Source organism: Tenrec ecaudatus, chromosome 3 (genome assembly GCF_050624435.1).
Source record: "Tenrec ecaudatus isolate mTenEca1 chromosome 3, mTenEca1.hap1, whole genome shotgun sequence".
In the NCBI taxonomy this organism is placed as follows: Eukaryota; Metazoa; Chordata; class Mammalia; order Afrosoricida; family Tenrecidae; genus Tenrec; species Tenrec ecaudatus.
The window spans coordinates 150,643,275-150,665,021 of NC_134532.1; the positions used below are offsets into that span (position 1 = coordinate 150,643,275).

General features: G+C 42.6%; 2 protein-coding genes across 2 annotated transcripts; both read right to left on the reverse strand.

The window, feature by feature from the left end:
• Positions 1 to 3,654: 3,654 nt before the first annotated feature.
• Positions 3,655 to 5,216, reverse strand: LOC142443614 (permeability factor 2-like). The gene is made up of 4 exons (XM_075544926.1): positions 4,986 to 5,216; positions 4,765 to 4,888; positions 4,557 to 4,640; positions 3,655 to 4,343 (listed from the first exon to the last, which is right to left on the reverse strand). Exons 1-4 carry the CDS (start codon positions 5,083 to 5,085, stop codon positions 4,328 to 4,330), a joined length of 324 nt encoding a protein of 107 aa, XP_075401041.1. The 5' UTR covers positions 5,086 to 5,216; the 3' UTR covers positions 3,655 to 4,327.
• A 14,627-nt stretch (positions 5,217 to 19,843) lies between these two features.
• Positions 19,844 to 20,799, reverse strand: LOC142443615 (platelet factor 4-like). The gene is made up of 3 exons (XM_075544927.1): positions 20,589 to 20,799; positions 20,187 to 20,325; positions 19,844 to 20,071 (listed from the first exon to the last, which is right to left on the reverse strand). Exons 1-3 carry the CDS (start codon positions 20,701 to 20,703, stop codon positions 19,981 to 19,983), a joined length of 345 nt encoding a protein of 114 aa, XP_075401042.1. The 5' UTR covers positions 20,704 to 20,799; the 3' UTR covers positions 19,844 to 19,980.
• Positions 20,800 to 21,747: the final 948 nt, after the last annotated feature.

Below are 21,747 nucleotides of genomic sequence, written 5' to 3' on the forward strand. Positions count from 1 at the left end.
GAAGGGAGACAACAGCCAGTGTAAGATATGAAATTATAATAACAACATATTTTCAAGGATTCACGAGTGTAGAAGGGTGGGGGAGGAAGGGGGAAAGGGAGTTTATACCAAGGAATCAAGTAGAAAATGTTTTGGAAATGATGATGGAACATATGTAGAAATATGCTTGATACAACTGATGTATAGAATTATGAGTCCCCAATAAAATGATGTTTTAAAGGGGGGGGGTTGTAAATGCTGTAGCCAAATCTTGAGATCGTTATAGCTGATAAATTGGAAAAGTAAAAAAACGAACAAAAACCCTTCATTGAGTTGATGCTGACTCATAGTGACTCCTTAGTGCCTCGGGGCTGAACTGCAGCTGAGGGTTTCCAAGATGTTTCTGGGAGCGGAAAGCCTAATCTTTCTTCTGAAATTGGTAAAGGGGATTGGAACATCAGTGGTCATCACTCACGTATACAATTCAGAAATGATAGCCCAGGTTCTGATTTAAACTTGTCCAAGATGGCAATTACTGCTCAATTACTCCCTTCTCCGGCTCCTACTAAAGATAGACAAGGGGCCACTGCTGTTCATAAGGTTTTCAGTAGTTGTCCACATTAGCACTCGACAGCCTATTCCATCATTAATGATCTTCACTTAGACTGGGAGCTGGGCCCGCTCCCTCTGGGTGACCATGCTGTCTTTTTCATATGATGACCCGGCGTCATAGCAGCTCACAAGACAACAAACTGGCATCATGCTTGTTGAAGAGGAGGGTCAGTGAAACGAGAAGACTGTTAACAAGCTGGATTAGCACTGTGGCTGCAAAGACAGGCACAAACATAACAATTGTGAAGATGGTTCAGGGCTACCCAGTGTTTCTCCATTCTGTTTGTACATAGGTTGCTATGAGTTGGAACCCACGCTACAGAACCTAGCAACAGCAACCAAAGACAGAAATTAGTTGAGTTTTTTTTATCATTTCTTTACCAGCTTCTTCCTTTTAAAGAAATATATTGCTTTTTAAATTTCCTGCTAGTTTCTATAAATGGCTATTGATTGTTTGAAAACTCAAGCTCTTGAATGCTGCTTAATAAAGAAATGGTTGGTGTGTTTGGACTCCTGGTATCACAAGGGGTTATATATTGGGCTGCGAAGCACAAGGCCAGGAGTTCAAAACCACCAGCTGCTCCAAGGGAGAAAGATGAGGCTTTCTACTCTCATACAATCTCAGAAACCCCCAGGGGCATTTCTACCATGTCCTATAAGATCATTAGGAGTTGATTTTGACTCCATGTCAGTGAGTCTGGTTGGTTTTGAGTTTGAAACTGTTTGCAAACATTTAGTGAAACAAATAAGAGCCCTTGTTAAAATGGCTACAGGCAAGAATAGGTTTCTTTGCATTCTGTTTGCAAGGCACACTTTATCTTTCTGTAATTAGATTAGGAAAAACCCCCACTGGCAGCAGGAGGAAGCAAGAGCTTTGTTAAGGCCCGTGTTTCAGGAGCTCTTCAGTTACTGAGCACATGCATTGTTTTCCATGGCAGCGCTTCCGACAGATCTGGACATCCCGGAAGCCAGGTTACTCTTGTGTTCCACAACTAGCTTGCTTGCAGGGATGTTGGTGCCACAGTACTTGGCTGTGCCCCACAAAATTGGGTGCTAGTGTGTTTCCCCAAATCTTTATCCCAGTGGTGGTCATAAGGAAGGTCCTTCCATGTGCTCTTAATGGAAATCTCATCTGGCTTGTTGTAACTCAACCTCACAACTTGAGATATGATGACTGGTTTGGGCCCGCGAAACCTGGTGGGAGGCCCAAAGGGACAAGAAGCCAATCTGCTTACAACATCTGGATGATTATTTTCACACTTGATGAGATATCAAGGAAGTCTACCTGTGGTGAACTGATATGTTTTTTATTATTATTATCTGGTTTTAATCACAGGAGCAATGTAATCATTTTTTCAGGATCCAGAGATTCAATCTTATACATGGTAGAGGGACCCTCGTGGAACTGTGGATTAAGCATAGAGTTGCTAACTTCTAGGTTGGTGGTTCAGCAAACACTCCTTAGAAGGATGAAGCTGTCCCTTCCTATAAAGATTTGCAGTGACCGCATTCTTACGGCATAGTCTCCTCTGTCCTTCAGGGTAACTATGAGTCAGAACTGACTCCATGTGAAGCATTTTATACTCTGTGCAAGTGCCGGATCTCGGTCACGCTAGTTAGCTCTAGTTCAAACGAAACCTGTATCATTCTCAGATAGGCGATTTTACTTTGATTTTTTTTCTTCTAATGTTTTATTGTGCACTTGGATGAAGATTTACAGAGGAATACAGGTAGTTTTTCCATTTTTCCATACCCATTGTTTCAATCTTATCTCATCGATTACAATCCCAACAATGAAATGTCCTTTAACCAACTTCCACCTCATGATTCTTATTTTTATTCTTCATCCTTTCCTAACTATGCTGAATTTAGTCCTCTGGTAAATGCTTTCCTTTTGATCTCAAATAGTTGACTACTCTTCTTGAGTAAACGTGCTTTTGATCATGGATAGTTGACTATGCCAAAGAATAGTAATAACCTTTGTAGTGTTATGGTTCCCCTTATAGACCTGCTTATTATTTGGCTGAAAATTGAATGAGTTCATTTCAACACCTGAAGCATGACTAAGTCTGTAGCCTCAGTGCTTCCACCAATTTCTGTCAAGCTAATAAGTATTCTTAAATGATTTTGAATTGTGTACCATATTGTTCTCCCACTCTATCCAGGATGGAAGTAATTAGTCCAGTGAACTAACCGGCCACACGGAGATCTGTCTTCAAGGCTCTAAAACCAGAAGAACTAAATGGTGTCTGGCTATTGCTGCCAAGTGCTCTCAAAGAGTGCATATTAAATTATCATTAAGTCATTTTATGAGTGCATATTTTTAAGGAGACAAACTTGGGTAATCACTCCATGTTCCTATGCCACTGATAATCATGTTACCTATGCTTTAAATAGCAGCAGGGTCACCCATGATGGACAGGCTTCCAAGGAGCTTCCAAAGAAGGACCAAATAGGAAGAAAGGCATGGTAGTCTACTTTCACAATTAGTTGATGAAAACCTAGCAAAGCACAGAAAAGCATTGTACACCTCGACTTGCTTGGTCACCATGTTACCAGGAAGATGAATCTATTGCTAGACGAGGACATCACATGTGGTGAAAAACAAAGGATACCCTCATTGAGAGAAGTAATACAGTAGTTAAAGCCATGGACTCAATCATGCCAGCAATTCTGAACATAACCGCCCTGGGCAAGGTTGTGCTCTGTTACACATAAGGTTGCTGTGAGTAAGTTCTCTCTCTCTCTCTCTCTCTCTCTCTCTCTCTCTCTCTCTCTCTCTCTCTCTCTCCACCCATCCATCTTCTGTCTAAACCGGAGCAGCAAGAGAGCCAGAAATGCCTTGTCAGAAACCACAGTACACAGCAGAGACTGCAGGTGGCAGCTCACAGTTTGGAAAAACGAATTCTAGAAATTTATAATTTAAAATTCAATTAATATTGTAGCAAACTGAAAACCTAGTTAGGAGAACAAAATTGAGAAATACTTTCATTTGATGCACATCCTCAAATTAATTCAGTTAAAGGGAGACCCTTTTCCCCCCTTTAAAAAATGAGCCAAACATTGTTTATTTGGAAACCATTTATTTTCACATTATTTGTCTAACCATTAATAAATATTTATGACAGAAAAACATTGCACACTTAATATAAAACAAGGCATTGTGCCTTACGAGGAAGACATAAAATGTCCAAGGGATCTTTAGAACATGGAAGTTCTTAAAAGTTTCGACAAGAGAAATGCTAACTCCCATAGTGAACAAAAAAAATGGTTTCAATAAATAGCAAGCAACCTTCTTCCAAATAGAAAATAAAGTACACACATATCTTGCCACTCTAGCAATGACTGTGGCTCCCAGCCTCCATCACAGAGAAATGAACGACTGGAGAACATTTGGAAACCTTTTATCTTTGAATGAAATAAGAACCAGGACCAAAGCAACGTTGATTTGGCATAACGGGAACAATAAAATAACAGTGGTGTGTAAACGGATTCCACCACACCCTTAATTATCTTACATGTAATATATTAACATGGACTCTTTTAAAATAAATAAATAAATAGATAGATAGATAGATAGATAGATAGATAGCGCGATCGTAGGTCTGTGGTGAGCGGGGCTCCAGCAGAAGGCAGGTGCAGGGGGACTCCAGAGCTGACCCTTTCTCCTCTCTTGCAGCGTGCAAAGGCTGGGTCCGCTTCCAGCACAGCCAGGACTAAGCACCCTCTCTCCAGGTCAGTTGGAGCTGCCACTGCAATGGGAAAAAGAGTTGCCCTTAGTAGACCCATGGAAACACTGAACGACAGGCCTCCTCCCCTCGGTCTGTTCCCTGGCCAGGAATTTCTGAACCCAGATCCTCAGCCCCTCGGTTTCCACAGGGGAGTTTGCGAGAGAAGACCCTCCCGTCTAAGATGTGAGCAATGGCCCCAGGCCCACTAGTGGTCTATGCAAACCCGCAACTCACCTTGGAAGCATCTTTTGGATCATTTTCTTAACCATGGGGGCTGCGGGGTTGAGACAAACGTCCTGCCCATTCTTGAGGGTGGCTCTGCAAAGAGAGAAGGAGCATCCACGTGAGGGGGGAGGGCAGCGCCCCCCGGGGGGGGGGTGGAGGGCGGGGGTGACGGATGACCGCGGCGGCGGCGGCAGCAGCAGCGGGCAGCGGGACTTACATGACTTCGGTTTGCGCGCAGTGGGGTCCGGGAGGCGTCACCTTGACACTGTTCATGTTCTTGATGTGGATGCCCTGCATGGTCTTCACGCACTGGCAGCGCAGTTCTGACACCACGGGCGCCCCTGGAGCCGAAGAGAGGCTCGGTGAGCTGGGCTGGCTCCCCGCAGGGACGGCCGCCCGCCCAGACAGACAGACGGACCGGCAGGCACACAGACTCACCTGCAGCGCGCCGGCAGGCGGCGACCAGGAGCAGGAGCAGCAGCGCGGCCCGGAGGAGGCGAGGGGCGCGGGCGGCGGCGGAGGACGCGGCGGGGGCCATGGGCTCGGAGCGGAGGGTCTGGGCGGCGGTGCCTGGAGCGAGAGAGGCGGTGCAGGGAGGACTGCGGGTGCTCTGGACTCTGAGGCTCGGAGCCCCGCGAACCCCTTTTATCCATGATCATCGGGACTGGAAAATCCAGAGAACCAAGGCCAGGGGAATTCCCGGAGGTGCTAGGTCGGCCCTCCGTTAAGGAAGTCGTCTGACCCCGCCTCCTGGGATGGAATGCGTTGGGAGATCCAGTGGCGTCAGTAGGTTAGAATCACCCAGGGTGCCATCTGTCACCTCCCCTCGCCCCCACTCGCACCTCCTGCTGTAGCGGTCTATATAAAATTCTTTTTAATTGGGAGTTGATACATCTATGATTTCATAGTTCCATCACGTCAAGCAGAGTTGTACAATTGCTACCACAATCGTTTTCCAAATATTCTTTGTGCTCATGTCCTCCTTGACATGGTTTCCCTTTTACTCCCTACCTCCAAACCTGTACCCCAGTCCCAAGCCCCGAATCCTTATTCTCCTTGCTGTCTTTCTTTATAGGTTCATCAATTCTAGGTTTCATATAACAAAACACCGAAAAAACATGTAACAATTTCAAGCCAGTGGCCTCCAATGACATAACACCTCTGAGGTACACCCTCCTAATATGAACAAACAAAAACATAATAGTTTATTGTCCATTTTAATCTTAGAATAATATGCCGCATATATTGCTGTAAACTGCTTAAATATAAGACTTCTTAAATTATCTGAATATAACAAAACTGCTTTGTCAAGTCAATGACACCAACTTATGACAATCTGCACTGAATTACAACATGACTAATTACAACATTACTAACTACAACATTACTGGCAAACGAGTCAAAAGCTTCCTTAATCTTTCTTCCTATTTTCCTTACATTATTACTTCATTTTCAAAAAGGTTATTGTTATAGGTTCACAAATACCAACTCCTCTAATTGTGAAGCTAACACGCCAGAAAATTTGACCAAGCCACCTGCACAGAAACTGTCAGCAGGAACATGACATGACATCATGCTTCCAGCAAGGAGAGGGGAAACCATCGGATTGGAGTGAGTCATTGTAACAGTTGTTGTTGTTGTTGTTGTTGTTGTTGTTGTTGTTGTTGTTGTTGTTAGGTGCCACTGAGTTGGCTCCTACCCATTGTCTCCCTCTGCACAAACAGAAGGAAATACTGCCTGTCCTGCACCATCCTCACAATTGTTCCTCTGTTTGGGGATGTTGCTTTGAGGACTAAGGTGCACCTGACCCAAGCTATGGTAGTCGCCATTGCATCACACGCGTGTGAAAGTCGGACACTGAATAAGGAAGACTGTGGACGGACAGATGCAATTGGATTGTGGTTCTGGAAGAATATTGCAAGTGCATGGACTGGCAGCTGAAACGACAAATCTATCTGAGTTGGAAGAAGTAAGGGCAGAGTGCTTCTTAGAAGGAAAGGTGGCAAGACTTCGTCTTGCGTAGTTTGGGCATATTTTCAGGAGTGACCAGTCCCTGGAGAAGGACATCATGTTTGGTAAAGTAGAAGGGTGGAGAAAAAGAGGGAGACCCGTTGTTGCAACCTCTGTGTCCATCCATCTTTTTAAGGCCCTTTTTTTGCTGTCTTTACTATCCTTGCCTCTAAGGAGCATCTGGCCTTACTTCTTCCAAGACAGATGGGTTTGTCTTTTCAGCGGCCCATGGTACTTTCAGTATTTTTCTCCAGCACCTCAATTCAAATGCGTCGATTCTTCTTCAGTCTTCTTTATTCAACGTCCACCTTTCATACGCAGCTGATGCGGTGGGAATTACCATGGCTTGGGTCAGCCTTCAAAGTAACATCCTTTCTTCTCAATCTCCTCAAGAGATCTTGTGCAGCAGATTTGCCTAGTGTAATGTCCTTTGATCTCCTGACTGCTGCTTCCATGAGCATTGATCATGGATCCAAACAAGACAAAATCCTTGACAACTTCCACCTTTTCTCCATTTCTCAGAATGTTACTTATTGGTCCAGCTGTGAGGACTTTGGTCTTCGTTAGACTGAGCTGTAATACATCCTGTAGACTACAATCCTTCATCTTCATCAGCAAGTGCTTCAAGACCTGTCCACTTTCAGCAGATAGTTGTGTCATCTGCATATTACAGGTTGTTAATAGGCTTCCTCCAATCCCAATGCCACAGAATTCTTCATACAAAACCTCTTCTCTGAGGAATTTCTCCACGTACGGATTGAACCAGTATGATGAGAGAAAACAGCCCTACTGTACACCTTTCCTGATGTTACACTATGCAGTATTCCCTGTGCTGTTTCCAAAATTGCTTCTTCTGTGTACAAGCCCCTTGTGAGCACAATGAAGTGTTCTGAAATTCCCATTCTTCTCAAGGTTATCTATAATTTGCTACTATCCACACAGCTGAATGCCTTTTCAAAGTCAAGATAACACAAGTAAACATCTTTTTTGGTATTTTTTTGCTTTCAGTCAATATCCATATGAAGTCAGTAACGGGTCAGGCCAGCTCTATAATAAACAATACATTTCTGCTGAAACACTGCAAAAGAATGTTATAGACAATCATTTTGGTGTCAGATCCTCTGACATTGTTGGGAAGGGGAACCCAATAGGTGTTACTCTGAGCTGTCCCTCTGCATAACTCCTACGGACTCTGGGACAATTTCTGCCCCCCAAACTCTCATAACGGGATAGGGCCTGATGCAACTCTGCTTCAATGAGGGCACCACGCATGGCAAAGAGCCCTTCCGCACTTGCAGTGGGCAGTGGTAAGCAAGTAAAACACCAAGAGCAGGCTGACCTCACCCAAGGGGTGAACCGGGCTGCATCTTTAGAGGGAGGAAATTATGCCTCTTCAGTGATCAGATCTGGGGGATTAGGTGGTGATGCTGGTTAAAGATGAGTGATTGCAGTCATTTATCCTCTACTTACAAATCATCTCTCTCATCAATGGATTTGATCTATATATTTGATTTTCAGTTTTGTACATCCCATATGCATATGAACTGAATGCTCTTGATAAAAAATAAAGCTGTGCTCTTGGATTCTTCTTGGAAGAATGTTTAGCTTTCTCTTTCTGTTATATATCCTTAAATCACACATAATGTTCTTGGTTTTCATTTGATGAAAAAATGGACCAAGGTTAAAAGTTGAATCCAGTATTAACTTTAGTGAAAATAGGGACAGGAGCAGGGCCCTTTCTTTCATTTCCTGCATGGCTTCTTTCTTCCCATTGAAATGCTGAAATTTCCAAAATTCCCCAAGTGTCACCTTTTTCCAAGTGTGAAGGGCTTACAGTTGATCTATGGCATGGTCCTTCTGTCGCTGCACAGGACTGACTTTGTGGTTCTGTCCTTGGACAGAGTAGTACATGAACCCTGGTACATGGGTCCCTGGTGTGTGTACCACTCACCCCCTTACGTTCTAAGCAGCAGATGGATACATGTGGAAGAAAGATGAAATCTGAAATCACACATTAAAAAAAATCAGATTTCTTACTTGATGTCTTGCTGTTCATAGTTCTTTCTCATTGGATGAACAATGGTGTCCTTCGTCTCTTGAATGGGTATTTCAAAGTGTTGTAGCATGGTAACTTTATTAACACTTTTTCACCTGAAGTTTTCGAGAATTTCGTTTGATTCAACAGTACGTTTTAGTGGATTGAAGTATAATTCTCCAGTGTGGATGAAAATTTCTGGGAGGTGTGGTATTTTTTGGAAAGAAGGAGAAGATAAAGAAATGACCTGGCTTCTTGGGGTGAATGTCTCTGTCACTCTTGCTAACCTAGCCAGGCAACTAAAGACATACATGCATTAGCCGGCCACCAGGTGTTCAACCACTGACCTTGCTTTCAGTTGGACTTACCACAGGCAAATTGTTCAACCTCTTCCTATCCCAAGTTTATGGGACATGAGTCAAATTTATATGAAGCCTGAATGGATTAAACATGTGTGTTAAATAAATAAAGTAGAAATGGCTTCTTGCAACATCATCTAAACCGAAACTCAGCTGGTTATGAATCTTTTTATGAAAAACAGGGAGAGAGGAGAAGGCATGGGAAGATTCACTCATCTATTTTTTTTTCCTATTTAAAATTTCCTGAAACAGTTTATTCTAGAAGGAAGGTAACCTATACTAGAAAATCTGGTTTCTTTTTTATTAACCATTGAGCTCTATAGTTGACTTGTTTCTTAGTTTTCATTTCAATTGCTTCCTATATAAAAAAGGGTTTAGAACTAAAGATTTTCCCTTTTCCTTATTGGAAAAGATTGAGAAAATGACTGCCTTTCAAAATAGGCAAGGGTTTTTTGTTTTGTTTGTTTTTATCATGAACCTAAGAAAAGGGCCAGGGAAGTTTAAGTGAGAAGAACTTTTGTATTATTGTCAGTTCCCTTTTTGGAAGCAGATTTCCAGGCCTGTCTTCTTAGGCACTGCTCCATGGATTCGAACCCTCAACCTTCCAGTCCGTTATGGAGTGCTTAATCATTTACAGCATCCAGGACTCCCAGGATGTTCCCTACAGGCAAGGAGGGTAAGACTTCCTCTTACATACTTTGCACACATTGTCAAGAGAGATCAGGGCCTGGAGAAGGACATCATGTTTGGGAAAGTGGAGGGGCAGCGAAGGAGATGGAATGACATCAGGTCTGCAACGGTGGCCTCCAGCATAGAGACCATTGTGAGGACGGCTGGGATCGGGCAGTGTCGACTCTGATGTGCACGAGTCACTGTGGTTGGAAACACCTCGACGGAACCTGACGAAAGGGCTCCGCAAGCTGGAGGCTTTTAGTGTTGGTGTTCCGTGCCCTGAAGTGCCCTGAAGTGATTCAAACTTTTAGCCACCCCATAATTAAAACACTGTGCTAATAAACAGGAAATAAGAGAAATTTTGAAGTGTTTTGAAATACAGGATTAGTTTATGAGTAGCTGACAGTTTGATTGTTTACTCCATTTACCACTCTGTTTTTCTTTTGAGCTTTGCAGAGAACATGATCCAGAAGTATGCAAGTTGCTCTTTAAAACATGAGAAAAATGTATTGTCTTGCTTTTTCATTGTAATTGTTACCTATGCTTATTTTATCAAAATTTTAAAAGTCAGAAAAATATGAAGAGGTTCTTTTTGTGTCCGTTTAACTTTTGTCCATGGAACAAACTTTATCAGGTCTACAAAATACGCTTTAAAAAATACCTTTAAATTGTGCTTTGGGTTCGCAGAGCAGATGACCAGTTTTGCGTTCAGTCATTCACACAACTCTGATTCAACTTGCCCACTGTGATCCCCTCAATGCACTATTGCTCACCGCTCTTCCTGCCCTTGTTTCCTGTTTCCATTCCACCCTCTTTCCCAACCCTCTGAACTTTGTCATTGGCTGAAGACTGCCCTTTGATTTTAAATAGATGATTATTCTAATGTGGAGGTGCATTCAATTCCAAACCTTAAAGGGAAGGTCTGCCGAGTCTCACCGGTTTTTATCTGAGCAGGAAGCCTGGTCTCTTTTATCATTTTCACTTTGGGTCCATATTTTTCTCCTAATCTATCCAGGGCCTTATCATGTGATCTTTACAGAATTATTGGTAATGGTAGCTGGACACCATCTTCTGGCTGTAGAGTTGTGAAGAGCGATGTCTGCATGGCCTTACTAGTCCATTGGATGAGTTTTTCCTGTGTGACTTTTGATTTTATTCACACTTGCTTTATCTGGGTGGGGAGAGACCAATTGTTACACCTTCAATGGCTGACCATGAGCGTTAAAGACCCTGGTTGTGACTCGCCAAGTAGTCTGTAAAGCCATGTCTTTGTGAACTATGTTATGCCCGTTGAACTTGGTATTCCTGTGAGAAAATCAACTTTTCTAAAAAGTTAACAAACTTAGTAGATGATCTCATATATTCTCTGACATGACTCTCAGTAAATATGAAACCAGCTATCTCTTTAATGAATCGTCACATACTTTGTTTGGTTAATAATCCTCCCTGCACCCCTTCCCAAGGCACCAAGCATTTCTTAGGTGCTTAATGCTAAGTGCATTTATTTTCTTTACAAACATTTACTCAGTCGATCTTCAAACAAATCCTGTGAGGTAGATATTATAGTTATCTTCCGATCATAAATATAGAAACTGAGGCACAGAAAGATTAATTATCATGGCTAAGATCACATGACACAGTGGCTGGAAGTCAACCCTGTAGGGAATGACTGTTAGTAAAACGCTCGGTGATGTATGCTCAATAAGCTCAAGAAATAGTAGCCTTAAAAATTCTGAGTGTTTTCTCCTAGTTGAGTGGTTCAAATGTACTTATGTTAAAATGCAAACCCAGCAAAATGTTCACATATCTGAATAGTGTTGATGAACTAACAGTAAAACTCTCTCTTGTGCATTGAAACAGCTTTTACCGTTTTTAAAGTGTTCAACTTTAAAAGGAATTCTAACAGCCATTAAAAAACTTCACAAATATCACCATAACCAAATGATGCAGAGCAACATGATCGGTGGGAATCACTCACCTCCTGAGGGGATATGGTGGGAAGGGCATTCTTTCAAAAAACCTAGACCCTCCCTTTAGCCATGAGAAGAAGATCCTGCAAACCCAAATGAGGACTATGAAATATCTGAGCCATACTCCTCAAAATTGTTAAGGTCATGACAAATGTGGAATGATGAGAAACTGTCACAATCCAGAGGAGCGATGACAACTAGACACCGGGTGGTTTCTTGGAAGGAGGACTGGAACAGAAGAAGGGCATTAGTGGGAAAACGGCTGAAATCCAAATAAAGCCTAATGTTTAGTTAAAAGTAATGAATGTTTAGTTAAAAGTACTGAATGTTTTCTTAATAGTAATGCACAAATACTGATTTCTTAGTTGAAATGATGATGGACATGGTATTATTTTTGCAAATTTTGTACATTTAAAATTATTCAAAAATAAAGACCATTTGAAAAAATAATGTTTTCCTAATGAATCACTTTCCATCTCAGCAATAATCAATTTGGTAAACATGCATGATTTATTTGTAGCTTCCTAACAAAAGTATTTTCTTCCTTAAAGTAGATCGTTTTTCCATTGCCTCAGTTTAACACTTACTCATGTTTCAACTTCCTTGTTTTGTCCTCAGCATTAATTATGGTGTCAAAGTCTCTGTCTCTCTCTCGCTGTCTTTGTCTCTCTCTCATACACACACACACACACACACACACACACACACACATACTATTTACATATGTAGTAACTGAAGAGAAGCAGGAAGAATCTGCTACAATGATCTCCAGATTTAACCAAAAATTGGCATAAGTGAAAGTCCTCAGGGAAAGCAGACATCTAATTTACTCGAGGAACTGCAAAAAGGATAAAACATATCAAGAAACAGTTCTGTATTTGTAGATTATGTAGAACTTGACTCTTAGGAACTACTTAATCAAAATCATTTGGTTTTGAAAAAAAATTTGAAAATTTTTTTTGCCCCCATTCCTGAATATAGTCATGAAATTCACATCTATGGTAGAAAGCCCCATTCATCAACATTCTTAAGTATTTTAAATACTGGAATGCTACAGCTAGCCTCTTACAATAAACAAATCCACTCTTTTATTTTAACAAAAATATCCAAGGCAATTATGTTTGCACAAGGTGAATGTCTGGTTTTTACCCCCAGTCTTTAAATTCATTCAAGCAATAACTTAAAAAAATAATTTTATTTGAGGCTCGTACAATTCTTATCACAATCCATACATCCATCCACTATGTCAAGCACGTTTGTACGTTTGTTGCCATCATCATTCTCAAAACATTTGCTTTCTACTTGAGCCATTAATATCAGCTTCTCATTTTCCCTCTCCCCCCTGCTCCCCCCTCCCTAACAAACCCTTGATAATTTATAAATTATTATTATTTTGTCATATCTTACACTGTTCAATGTCTCCCTTCACCCACTTTTCTGTTGTCCATCCCCCAGGGAGGAGGTTATATGTAGATCCTTGTAATTGGTTCCCCCTTCCTACCCCACCTTCCCTGTACCCTCCAGGTATCGCAATACCTTTTAAGGAAATGGTCATTTTTATTGCATTGAAACTTTGGTGGTTAGATACCATTATGGGCTCTATAATCACCATGGACACTTTAAGAATTGACAGAGTAAGATCCAGACTTGGTGTTCATACTGCATGCCTACGGTGCCCCACCTCACATCTCCTAGGCCCATCCGTTTGCTCGTCATTGTGGCAATAGCCAGCTGCACAAAGCTATGCCTCACGGTCCCTCACCTCAGCCATACCAGATGCCTTTCCCTTTCTGCCTGAATGCTTTGCTGTACCCGCCATGAAAAAGCCTTTAGGAACTAATGCAAGAAAGCACACACACACGCGCACCATCCATGTTTTGGAGCCCCTTGTTGTTAATGCCCTTGGCTGCTAACCAGAAGATTAGAAGTTTAAATCTACCCTACCCAGAGGTACTTCAGAAGAAAGGTCTGGTGATCTAGTTTGAAAAATCAGCCCATGTAAATTCAACGGAGCATAGTTTTGCTCAGGTTTGCTCCGATACATGTGAGATTACTGAGTCAGAATCAATTGAAAGACAACTGATAAGTAGGCTGACTACCAAGTTTGGGACTGATAATTCTGAAGCACGGGTCCCATGAATTCTCAGAGGGTCCCTAACAGGAATGAGCCCCTGTTGTCCACATTTGTTTTTTCTCCTTGGGCTTTCCCTGGTCTCTAGTCCTGCACGTTGGGAACACCTGTCCAAATCACCCAATGTGCTGTAGGCCCGTGACTCAGGCTCCACTTTTCATGAAGCCTTGGTGGAGAACTAATGCCTCCACTGAGGAACCAGAAGGGAAGGGTGGGGAAGCTGTCTCCAACCATAGCCTGCTTTGAGAACTTTGCTCTGTCACAACTGCTAAGCCTCTTTCCCGCAGTGTGTCTCTTTTGATGCAATGACTGTCTCTCTTGGGAAAAGAATGCCAAGATGTTTGAGCAAGGGTCAGAGTCTGAGATCCATTTCCCCGGGTAGCCCGAGGGTGCTCGTCTGCCAGCATCGGAGCTCTGTTCCACAGCATTGACCTGAGTCAGAACTGGCTTGACCACACATGTAACAACAATAGCAATATGTGTAAGGCTCAGCAATGGGTCCAACAGATAGATGTAAAAGGTGTTTCAGAGTTGGAACTGAGTTAGATTCCGGGCAAATGTACCTCAAACTCAGCCACCATCTGTGTGTCTGTGGATACTTGTATACCACTATGCTATTGAGTAGATATCAGAAAGATTACAAACTATCACGAACTAGGAAGGAAGACCTAGAAATCTACTCGCCCAAATCAGCCACTGAAACAAAAATCTATGGATCATAATAGTCTGTTGTGTATGAAGAGGTCATGAGTTAGGATCCTCACATGTCGGGGCTGACTTGACAGTAGTTTAAAATCCAACTTTCTGAAAGAAATTCTACTTCTAACTTCTGATCATCTGATCTATGTCCTTCTGGCATACAGATCATTTATCCTCTTTTCTCTGGAATGGTAATCTAATGATAAGAGCAGTTACACGCATTTAAAACTGTCTCACTCAGCACATGTTTATTTCTGTTCGATGATATCAAACAGGCTGCAGGATAGAATGGTCCCACTGGAGTTTCAAGATTGTGGGTCTTTTAGAATAAGAGACCAAGCCTGTCTTCTGAGTAGCCGCCGGGTGTGTTTGAACCGCCAATTTTCAACTGTTTGTGCCACCCAGAGACTTGCTTCAAACTAAGTGCCATCCAATATATGTGACCTTAACACTTTCTGGCAACGAATTATGGTTTTTATAAAAATGTCTTTATAATTTGCTTTGTATGCCATTTTCTTAAGATTGCTTCCTGAACCTTTTGGAAGCTGTACTTGTTAAATAAACTGTCTGATGATTATCACATAATGTAATGAGAAGAAATGAAGACTATTCCCAAAATTGCAAAAGAATAAGCAAATGAAAAAAGTTCTTACACATGACCAAAGAGAACTGTACTTTGAAGATGAAAACGTCAGATGACTGTTATTGTGGAAGCAAAATTTAGGAAGTTGAAAGTGAATCGAAGGAAAATAGCAAGCACATCATTTAGCTATAAATTTCAACTATTATGATTCAGCATAAATATTTGACTTTAAGCACATTAGCTATAGTATTTTCCAACATTCTTTATCTCACAAGTTTGGGGCCAATTTAATTTTAATTTTTTCACTTATAAGCCCTGTTCATATGTATTCAGGTTATGTTTGTGGTAGAAGATTCTGGACAAACTGTTTACAAAGGGATTGCTTGGCTGATGTGGGACAGAGATTGTTTTTTTGGTCAATGTTTTCTGAAATTGAAGTCATTAAAGAAATATGATACGGAACTGTATGAAATTTACCTTATGGCATAATTCTGGAGAAAACATGACTTGGTTATTTGTATGTCATTTATATGTTCTCATGGCAGCTTAGCAAGTGTCTTGTTCTACTCAATCCCATATGATCACTATGAGCCTGAATGAATTGGTCTGATGGCACACATCAACAGAGACATGTGTGCACTATGCGTATAAGAGTCAAATAAGGTCTAATGGGCACATATTTAAGCATTTGTGATAGGAGAGTTTGCATAGACAGATGAATAGAACCCTTGGTCGATTCCCTAATACTTACCAATGCGCCTCTAACGCAAAACTGCCTACGAAGCACTGAGGAGGGAAATGGATGAGTGTGTTATAGCACCTGTGGTTACTTGGTGAAATTTCTGAGTCTAATAGGATCAGGGCTTAGGAAAGCAGTGTCATGACTTACTCAAGCAAGTTTATGTTGGCTGGATGGCCTATCCGCAGTCCTAAACTGCCCCCATTGGAACGAACTGCATCGCTATTCATTTACACATATAGCTAATATGGAAAACACATATTCTATCAGACATTTTTTTCTGGAGGCATGAATGGTACCAGGAAACAGAAAGACCATTGATCCCTGATGAATAGATTGGTAAATAGATTGAAAAAACAAAAAATGATCAACATGGAACTGATGAAGATATGCATGCCTTTGTCTTTCTTCAGTCGTTAAAAGGTTCTATTCTCATCGCTAGAATTCCTATGTAAAGTCTACTGTCTACAAACCTAGGTAAAGAATCCTGTCTCTCCAACACTGTTGGTACGTGACACTTCTCCCCACTCTGCTGGATACCTTCTCTGCTCTCAAGTTTCACTACTGTTTGCCACAAGGTTGGATCACGTACCATGTCCGTGCTGTGCGTTCCTCAGTGAGGAAATGAACAATTGGCAAAGCTACACAGTAGATTTCTCCTCTTTGTTCTCTTAGATAAACAGTGAGTTTTGGTTCCTCAGTAACCAATGTTCTGTATATTTTATCATCTTATGCGTATGCTGGCTGATACGGATTGTAGTTCTCTTGTTTGAGTTCCTTTTCTGTTGTTACCCTGAAGGGGACTGCAGGTTGAGCCTATCCTGCCAACCGTTTTTCTTAACCAGCTACTTGCGCTCAAACACGGGGTTGTAGCCCCTGGGAGGTGGGGAGCAGGAAGGGAATTGTGGTGGTGGAGTCAAGAATGGGGAAGTTGGGGGGAATTCTGCCTTCTTGGCCTTCACGGGTTGCTTGTCATCTGAAGGATTATGGCCACGGCTGTTTGAAAATAATGTGTGCTCTGGGGATTAAGCACAGGAAAGGAAAGATAAGTGAGGTTTATTTATTAGGCTCCCCTTCTGAGTCAGACACCATGCTTCAGTCTATCAGTAGTGTGATTAACGTCTCGAGAGTTACTTTTGTTTTGTGACTCTAGACCACACGGAGTTCGAGTTGAGACATAACCCAAGGCTGTCTTCTCAAAAGACCACTGGGCTAAAGCCAGCACCTATGGGAATAAGGATTAGAGCCACCAGGGAAGAATAATTAAGAATAAAAACTCTAAGTCCGCCAAAATGTTAACTTTCTTCCTCTTTAAAGCCCTCTCTGTCCATTCGGTTCACACTCGTGCCAGGAAGTAGCGTGAGGGGTGGATGTAACTATCAAGAGTCGTCAACTGTAAAGGACATAGAACCTCAGCAATCGATGCCCTATCATTTGTAGGATATTTTCCCTCAAAAGCTGTGCTTCATATCTCCTCTGAGACTCCAACTCCCGTGGAGGGCTAGGCTTGCACATTCAGAGTGAAGGCAGGTTGCAGATAAGGTGCACTAATGGTCCAGCTGGCTCAGTTGACCCACAGATTTTATTGTCGTTGTTAGTTACCCTTAGGTGGGTAGACCTAAGGGGGTGTATGGTGACCTAAGGGAAAACAGAAAGAAGCACCGCCATGTCTGGTGACATCGTCACAAGTGCTCCTGTTTGCGCCCATTCTTGTAGCCACAGTGTCCATCCCTCATGCGGAGAACTTCTCTCATTTTCACTGACCCTCCACTTGTTGGATGCGATGCCCCTCTCTAGCCATTGATCTTTCCTGAGGATGTGTACAAAGTAAGCAAAGATTAAAGTCTCACCATCCTTGCCTCTGAGGAGCATTTTGGTTGCAGTATTAGGTAGAATATGGACTCAAACATGGAATGTCAAAACCTAACTCCATTATAAAGACAGGCGGAACTCAACATTCGATCACTTTATTGAGTTGTGAACAACAATAAAATCAGAAGAAGAGTTGGAGTGGACTGAAATAGTATAAGATAAGCTAGGAAACAAACTATTTGAGCACCTCCTCTGCAGTCAAGGTCAGTGTTGTTTTGTGAAGTTGTTTAATGTGTGCAAGTGTAAAATATGAATATATTGTAGGTATGCATGTTCAACACATCCATGTATACCTGCATGTTGATCAGATGAGTTTGCTGTTCTTTCTCTGACCAATAAAAAACTGTAACCCAAGGATTGAATTTGAATCTGTACCATGGAACAAAAGTATTCTCCCAACTAGTTTCAAAGAATTCAAGTGATATATAAATGTTTTCTTTCTGATAATTGCATATAAATTAGATTTTTATTGAAAAGTAGCAGTTTACCTCTAATCCTGAAAAACAACTGATGTTTTGAAAGTGGAAAAGAGCATGTTGATGTGGTCTACTTTTGTATTCTTGTATTGCTTATTTTTCTCTGTATTTCCTGCTCCCTGTAACGAACATTCCCACAGTGATAAAAAAATGTGGACGTGGCTTTTTTAAAATCATTTTATTGGGGCCTCGTACAACTCATCATTTTTAATGGATATATGCAAACTCTCAATGTTCTACACACTGAAGAGGAAACTGGTTTTACCACAAAGTCTCTAGAAGGAGAAAGAGCAAACATAACATAAACTGCAGAACCGTCTCCCAGAGGGACATGTCCTGTGGTGGCTGTGTTATGCTGATAGAGACTCACTGCACAGTTCACTTCCTAGTTTGTGGGCATTTTCTGCTTACACCCACCCCCATTTGTTTAAAGTTTATTCTCTCTGTGTTAACTCATGAGTGTTCTCAGGATCATGAGACCCCGGCACTTGGAGTCCTCTCTGCCTTCTTAAGACCCTGTAGGGCAGAGGGGCACTGAGCCCGGGGTTTCTGAGGCTGTGGATTTTTAAAGGAGTCCACACTCCTGCCTCCTCTTCTCTCGGGATAATTAGACCAGGGTAATTCTCAAGTGAAAATTAACAGGACACGGATATGGGGGGCTTTGTAAAATAAGTTGTGACCGGTACATTTTACCAACGAAGTTTGTTGTTTGAGGCAGCAGCAAAAGCTGAATAAAAACAAACAAACAAACAAACAAATACCGCCCAAACACCCATGTATCTTATCACCTACACTCCATTCTCCCCTAAATTCCATTTTATTAGAGAAGCTTCTATTCTAGTCACGCTGCCTTACTTAGTGCTCCAAACTGACTGGGCTAGGTCACTGTGAGCAGCATGGAGAGCAAGCCTTCTTCAGCCGTTTCTGAGCTACATGTCACTCTGGGTGAGAGCGGAGTGAATGGCAGGGCCTGCCGGTGATGTGCTGAAGCACAGCCATGGCCATGAGGAGGGCACTGGCCCGGCGGCGTTCAGTTCTCTTGCTGTGAGTCGGAATGCACTCAATGGCACCTAACAAGAGAAACAGCTTTTTAAAAAAAGTTCTATCTATCTATCTATCTATCTATCTATCTATCTATCTATCTATCTATACTATTCCATTTGTCACAACTGGTCAAGACTGGAGGTGGATCTGAGTCGATATGTACTTCATGCTTGTAACCTTTGGAAAGCAGTCCTCCAGGACTTTTCGGCAACCCACCTCCGGGTGGGCGTAAACTGCTGCCCTTCAGTTAACGATTGAACTCTTAACCCTTTGTACCACCCAGCTTTGCCAATCATTCCATTTAGTGTCCACAAGATCCCTGGGGCACATGTTAAATGCCCATTTCACGAATGAGTAAACTAAGGCTCAGAAAGAGAAGTTAATGGGATGCCATGTTACAGAGGTTAGACCTTGGAGACTTAAGTCAGCGAAGTCATTTGCATCTGCTTTAAAAAAAAAACAACATTCAAACGACCCTGCATAAGGTGGGCTGACGGAGAAAACCAAGCAGGCAGAGATTAACTGCAGGTGTTCGCACCTATGTATCCACTAACATATGATGCTTAGAAAACTAGTCTATATGAGACCAAACCTCCCTTCCAAATGTGTTTTTCATATGATTCTGAAGATTTTCCTTATATGAAATGTGACCATTAGCATTCTCTCTTTGTTCTAGTATTAAGAAATAACTTCAACCATACCACGATTTGAGTTATTTTTTTATTCTGCATTTAAAGAGTAATATGAACATCAAAAGATTGTGCCACAGATTGCGAGTGAAGGGGGGAATAAAAAAAGAAGCTCTGTAGCAAACACAAATCTAATAAACAGCTAAGTTGGCAGCTATTTCCCCATCAAAAGTTTCTTGATTATTTTCTTGTACTTGGAAGCGTGCAGGTCCAGGCAAACCTTCCCCCCATTCTTCAGCGAGGCTCTGCCAGCAAAAGAGAAGAATGGCTTTCAGTCTGCTGGAAGAGGGCACTAGACCCAGGGAGGCCTGGGCAGAGAGGACAGAGGGTGGGCACCAAAGAGGCAGTGCGAAGACTCACATCATTTGCGCCTTGGGGCAATGGGGTCCTGCTCGGATCACTTCCAGGCTGTTGATGTGCTTGGGAGGGAGGACCGTGTGGGTCTTCTCACATATACACTGAACGTCCAAGTCTTCTCCTACAGGTTCAGCTATAGGATCTGGGAGTAGAGATGACAGAAGACAGGTCACTCCAGAAATGACTTATCAAGAGTACCTTAGGGATTTTTTTTCCCAGCCTTTGGACTTCATTTCCTTGTCTACAAAGCATGCCTTCCTCAGAAACAAATTATCTTGACCAAATGCACATGATAAAGTGCCTGCCAAGTAAAGTTCATTACTGGTTAATGACTTGCCAGCCCCGGGAATTCCCAGAACTTTTCCCCACCACTCGCGGCCTTTCCCCCCCTTCTTTTGCTCATACCTCTGGTGCTGGTGCTGGCACAGGCCACCACAGCTGACAGAAGCAGCAGCGCCAGCAGGAGCAGCCCTGGGCCGGGCTGGGTGTGCCACGTGGCAGAGATCCTTGGGTAGCCCATGCTGGGAGCTTTCAGCAGAATTTGAGTGCGTGGGGTAAGTCAAGGCCGGGGCTCTGCAGACTAGTGGCTGCCGGCCTAATTTATCCCTGCTATGGGTCCAGTCCGGAAGCCTGGGTGGATGCTTGTGGTGCAAAATTACAGACACTTTTGAAACAGCTGGGCTCTGGCCAGCTAAGATAATAATAATAATAATAATAAAGAAGTCTGGCTTTCTGCTGCGTTGGCTGGAAGCTCGTGGCAGGATCCTAGGCCCAGGCTTTGCACACATGAATGTACTTTAGGAAGGAGAAACTGCTTTTGAACTAAGATGTGTATGTGTTCTTTGCAAGGTGTAATAGTAACGTTCTCTGCAGGAACCATGCTGCCTCTTAACACCGAATGTGCTTTCAGAACTTTGATATTTTCTCTTGGCTTTTAACCCCCACCTGCCTGTATCAGTTCCTGCCTTTTCATGGTTGATTACTATGGAGTTAACTGTATGTGTGGAAGTGGGGATCGGGGTGGGAGGGGGCTTGCCCAGAATGTGCTGCTTTAATTCTTCTGTGTAACCAAACAGTTGAGTTTGATCTTTAGAGATTGAGCCCCTTTCCAGTCTCCCCTGTACCCCTGCCCTTGGTACATTTGCTTGGTTCTTCCAACCCTCATCCAATAAGGGACCTATCCTCCTGCTTGATTCTCTCACTTTTAGCAGAATCACAAAAGCAATATTTGAATGCATGATTTTCCTTAAAAATGTAGTCCCTGTATCTTCCTCCATCTTGCACAACTTTGGATAAGAGCCCAGGAGAGAGCACACAGGTGGTTTGCCGGCCACTGCTCTCAGCGCAGACTGTGTCCCCGGCCAGTGCCTGCAGTGGGTGAGACAGTGCCCACAGCGATAAGGTCACGTGGGGGTTGGGAACACAAATGAGTGTGGACTGCTATGCCCCATGTGGCTGGGTCGTGTGCACAACGGAATCCAGGATAGAGATGGTGGAAAGATCACCCTGGAACATCTCCCCTTTCCTGAAAAAGAACGCATGTGTAATTTAATCAGGGCAAAGC

What these genes read in the sequence shown, in the direction of transcription:
- LOC142443614 (XM_075544926.1), bottom strand. Translation starts at nt 5,085, where the DNA reads ATGGCCCCCGCCGCGTCCTCCGCCGCCGCCCGCGCCCCTCGCCTCCTC. An exon ending in CGCCTGCCGGCGCGCTGCAG is followed by an intron (nt 4,889 to 4,985) that starts GTGAGTCTGTGT and finishes CTTCGGCTCCAG; the next exon opens with GGGCGCCCGTGGTGTCAGAA. An exon ending in TGCGCGCAAACCGAAGTCAT is followed by an intron (nt 4,641 to 4,764) that starts GTAAGTCCCGCT and finishes CTCTCTTTGCAG; the next exon opens with AGCCACCCTCAAGAATGGGC.
- LOC142443615 (XM_075544927.1), bottom strand. Translation starts at nt 20,703, where the DNA reads ATGGGCTACCCAAGGATCTCTGCCACGTGGCACACCCAGCCCGGCCCA. An exon ending in TGCCAGCACCAGCACCAGAG is followed by an intron (nt 20,326 to 20,588) that starts GTATGAGCAAAA and finishes CTCTACTCCCAG; the next exon opens with ATCCTATAGCTGAACCTGTA. An exon ending in TGCCCCAAGGCGCAAATGAT is followed by an intron (nt 20,072 to 20,186) that starts GTGAGTCTTCGC and finishes TTTTGCTGGCAG; the next exon opens with AGCCTCGCTGAAGAATGGGG.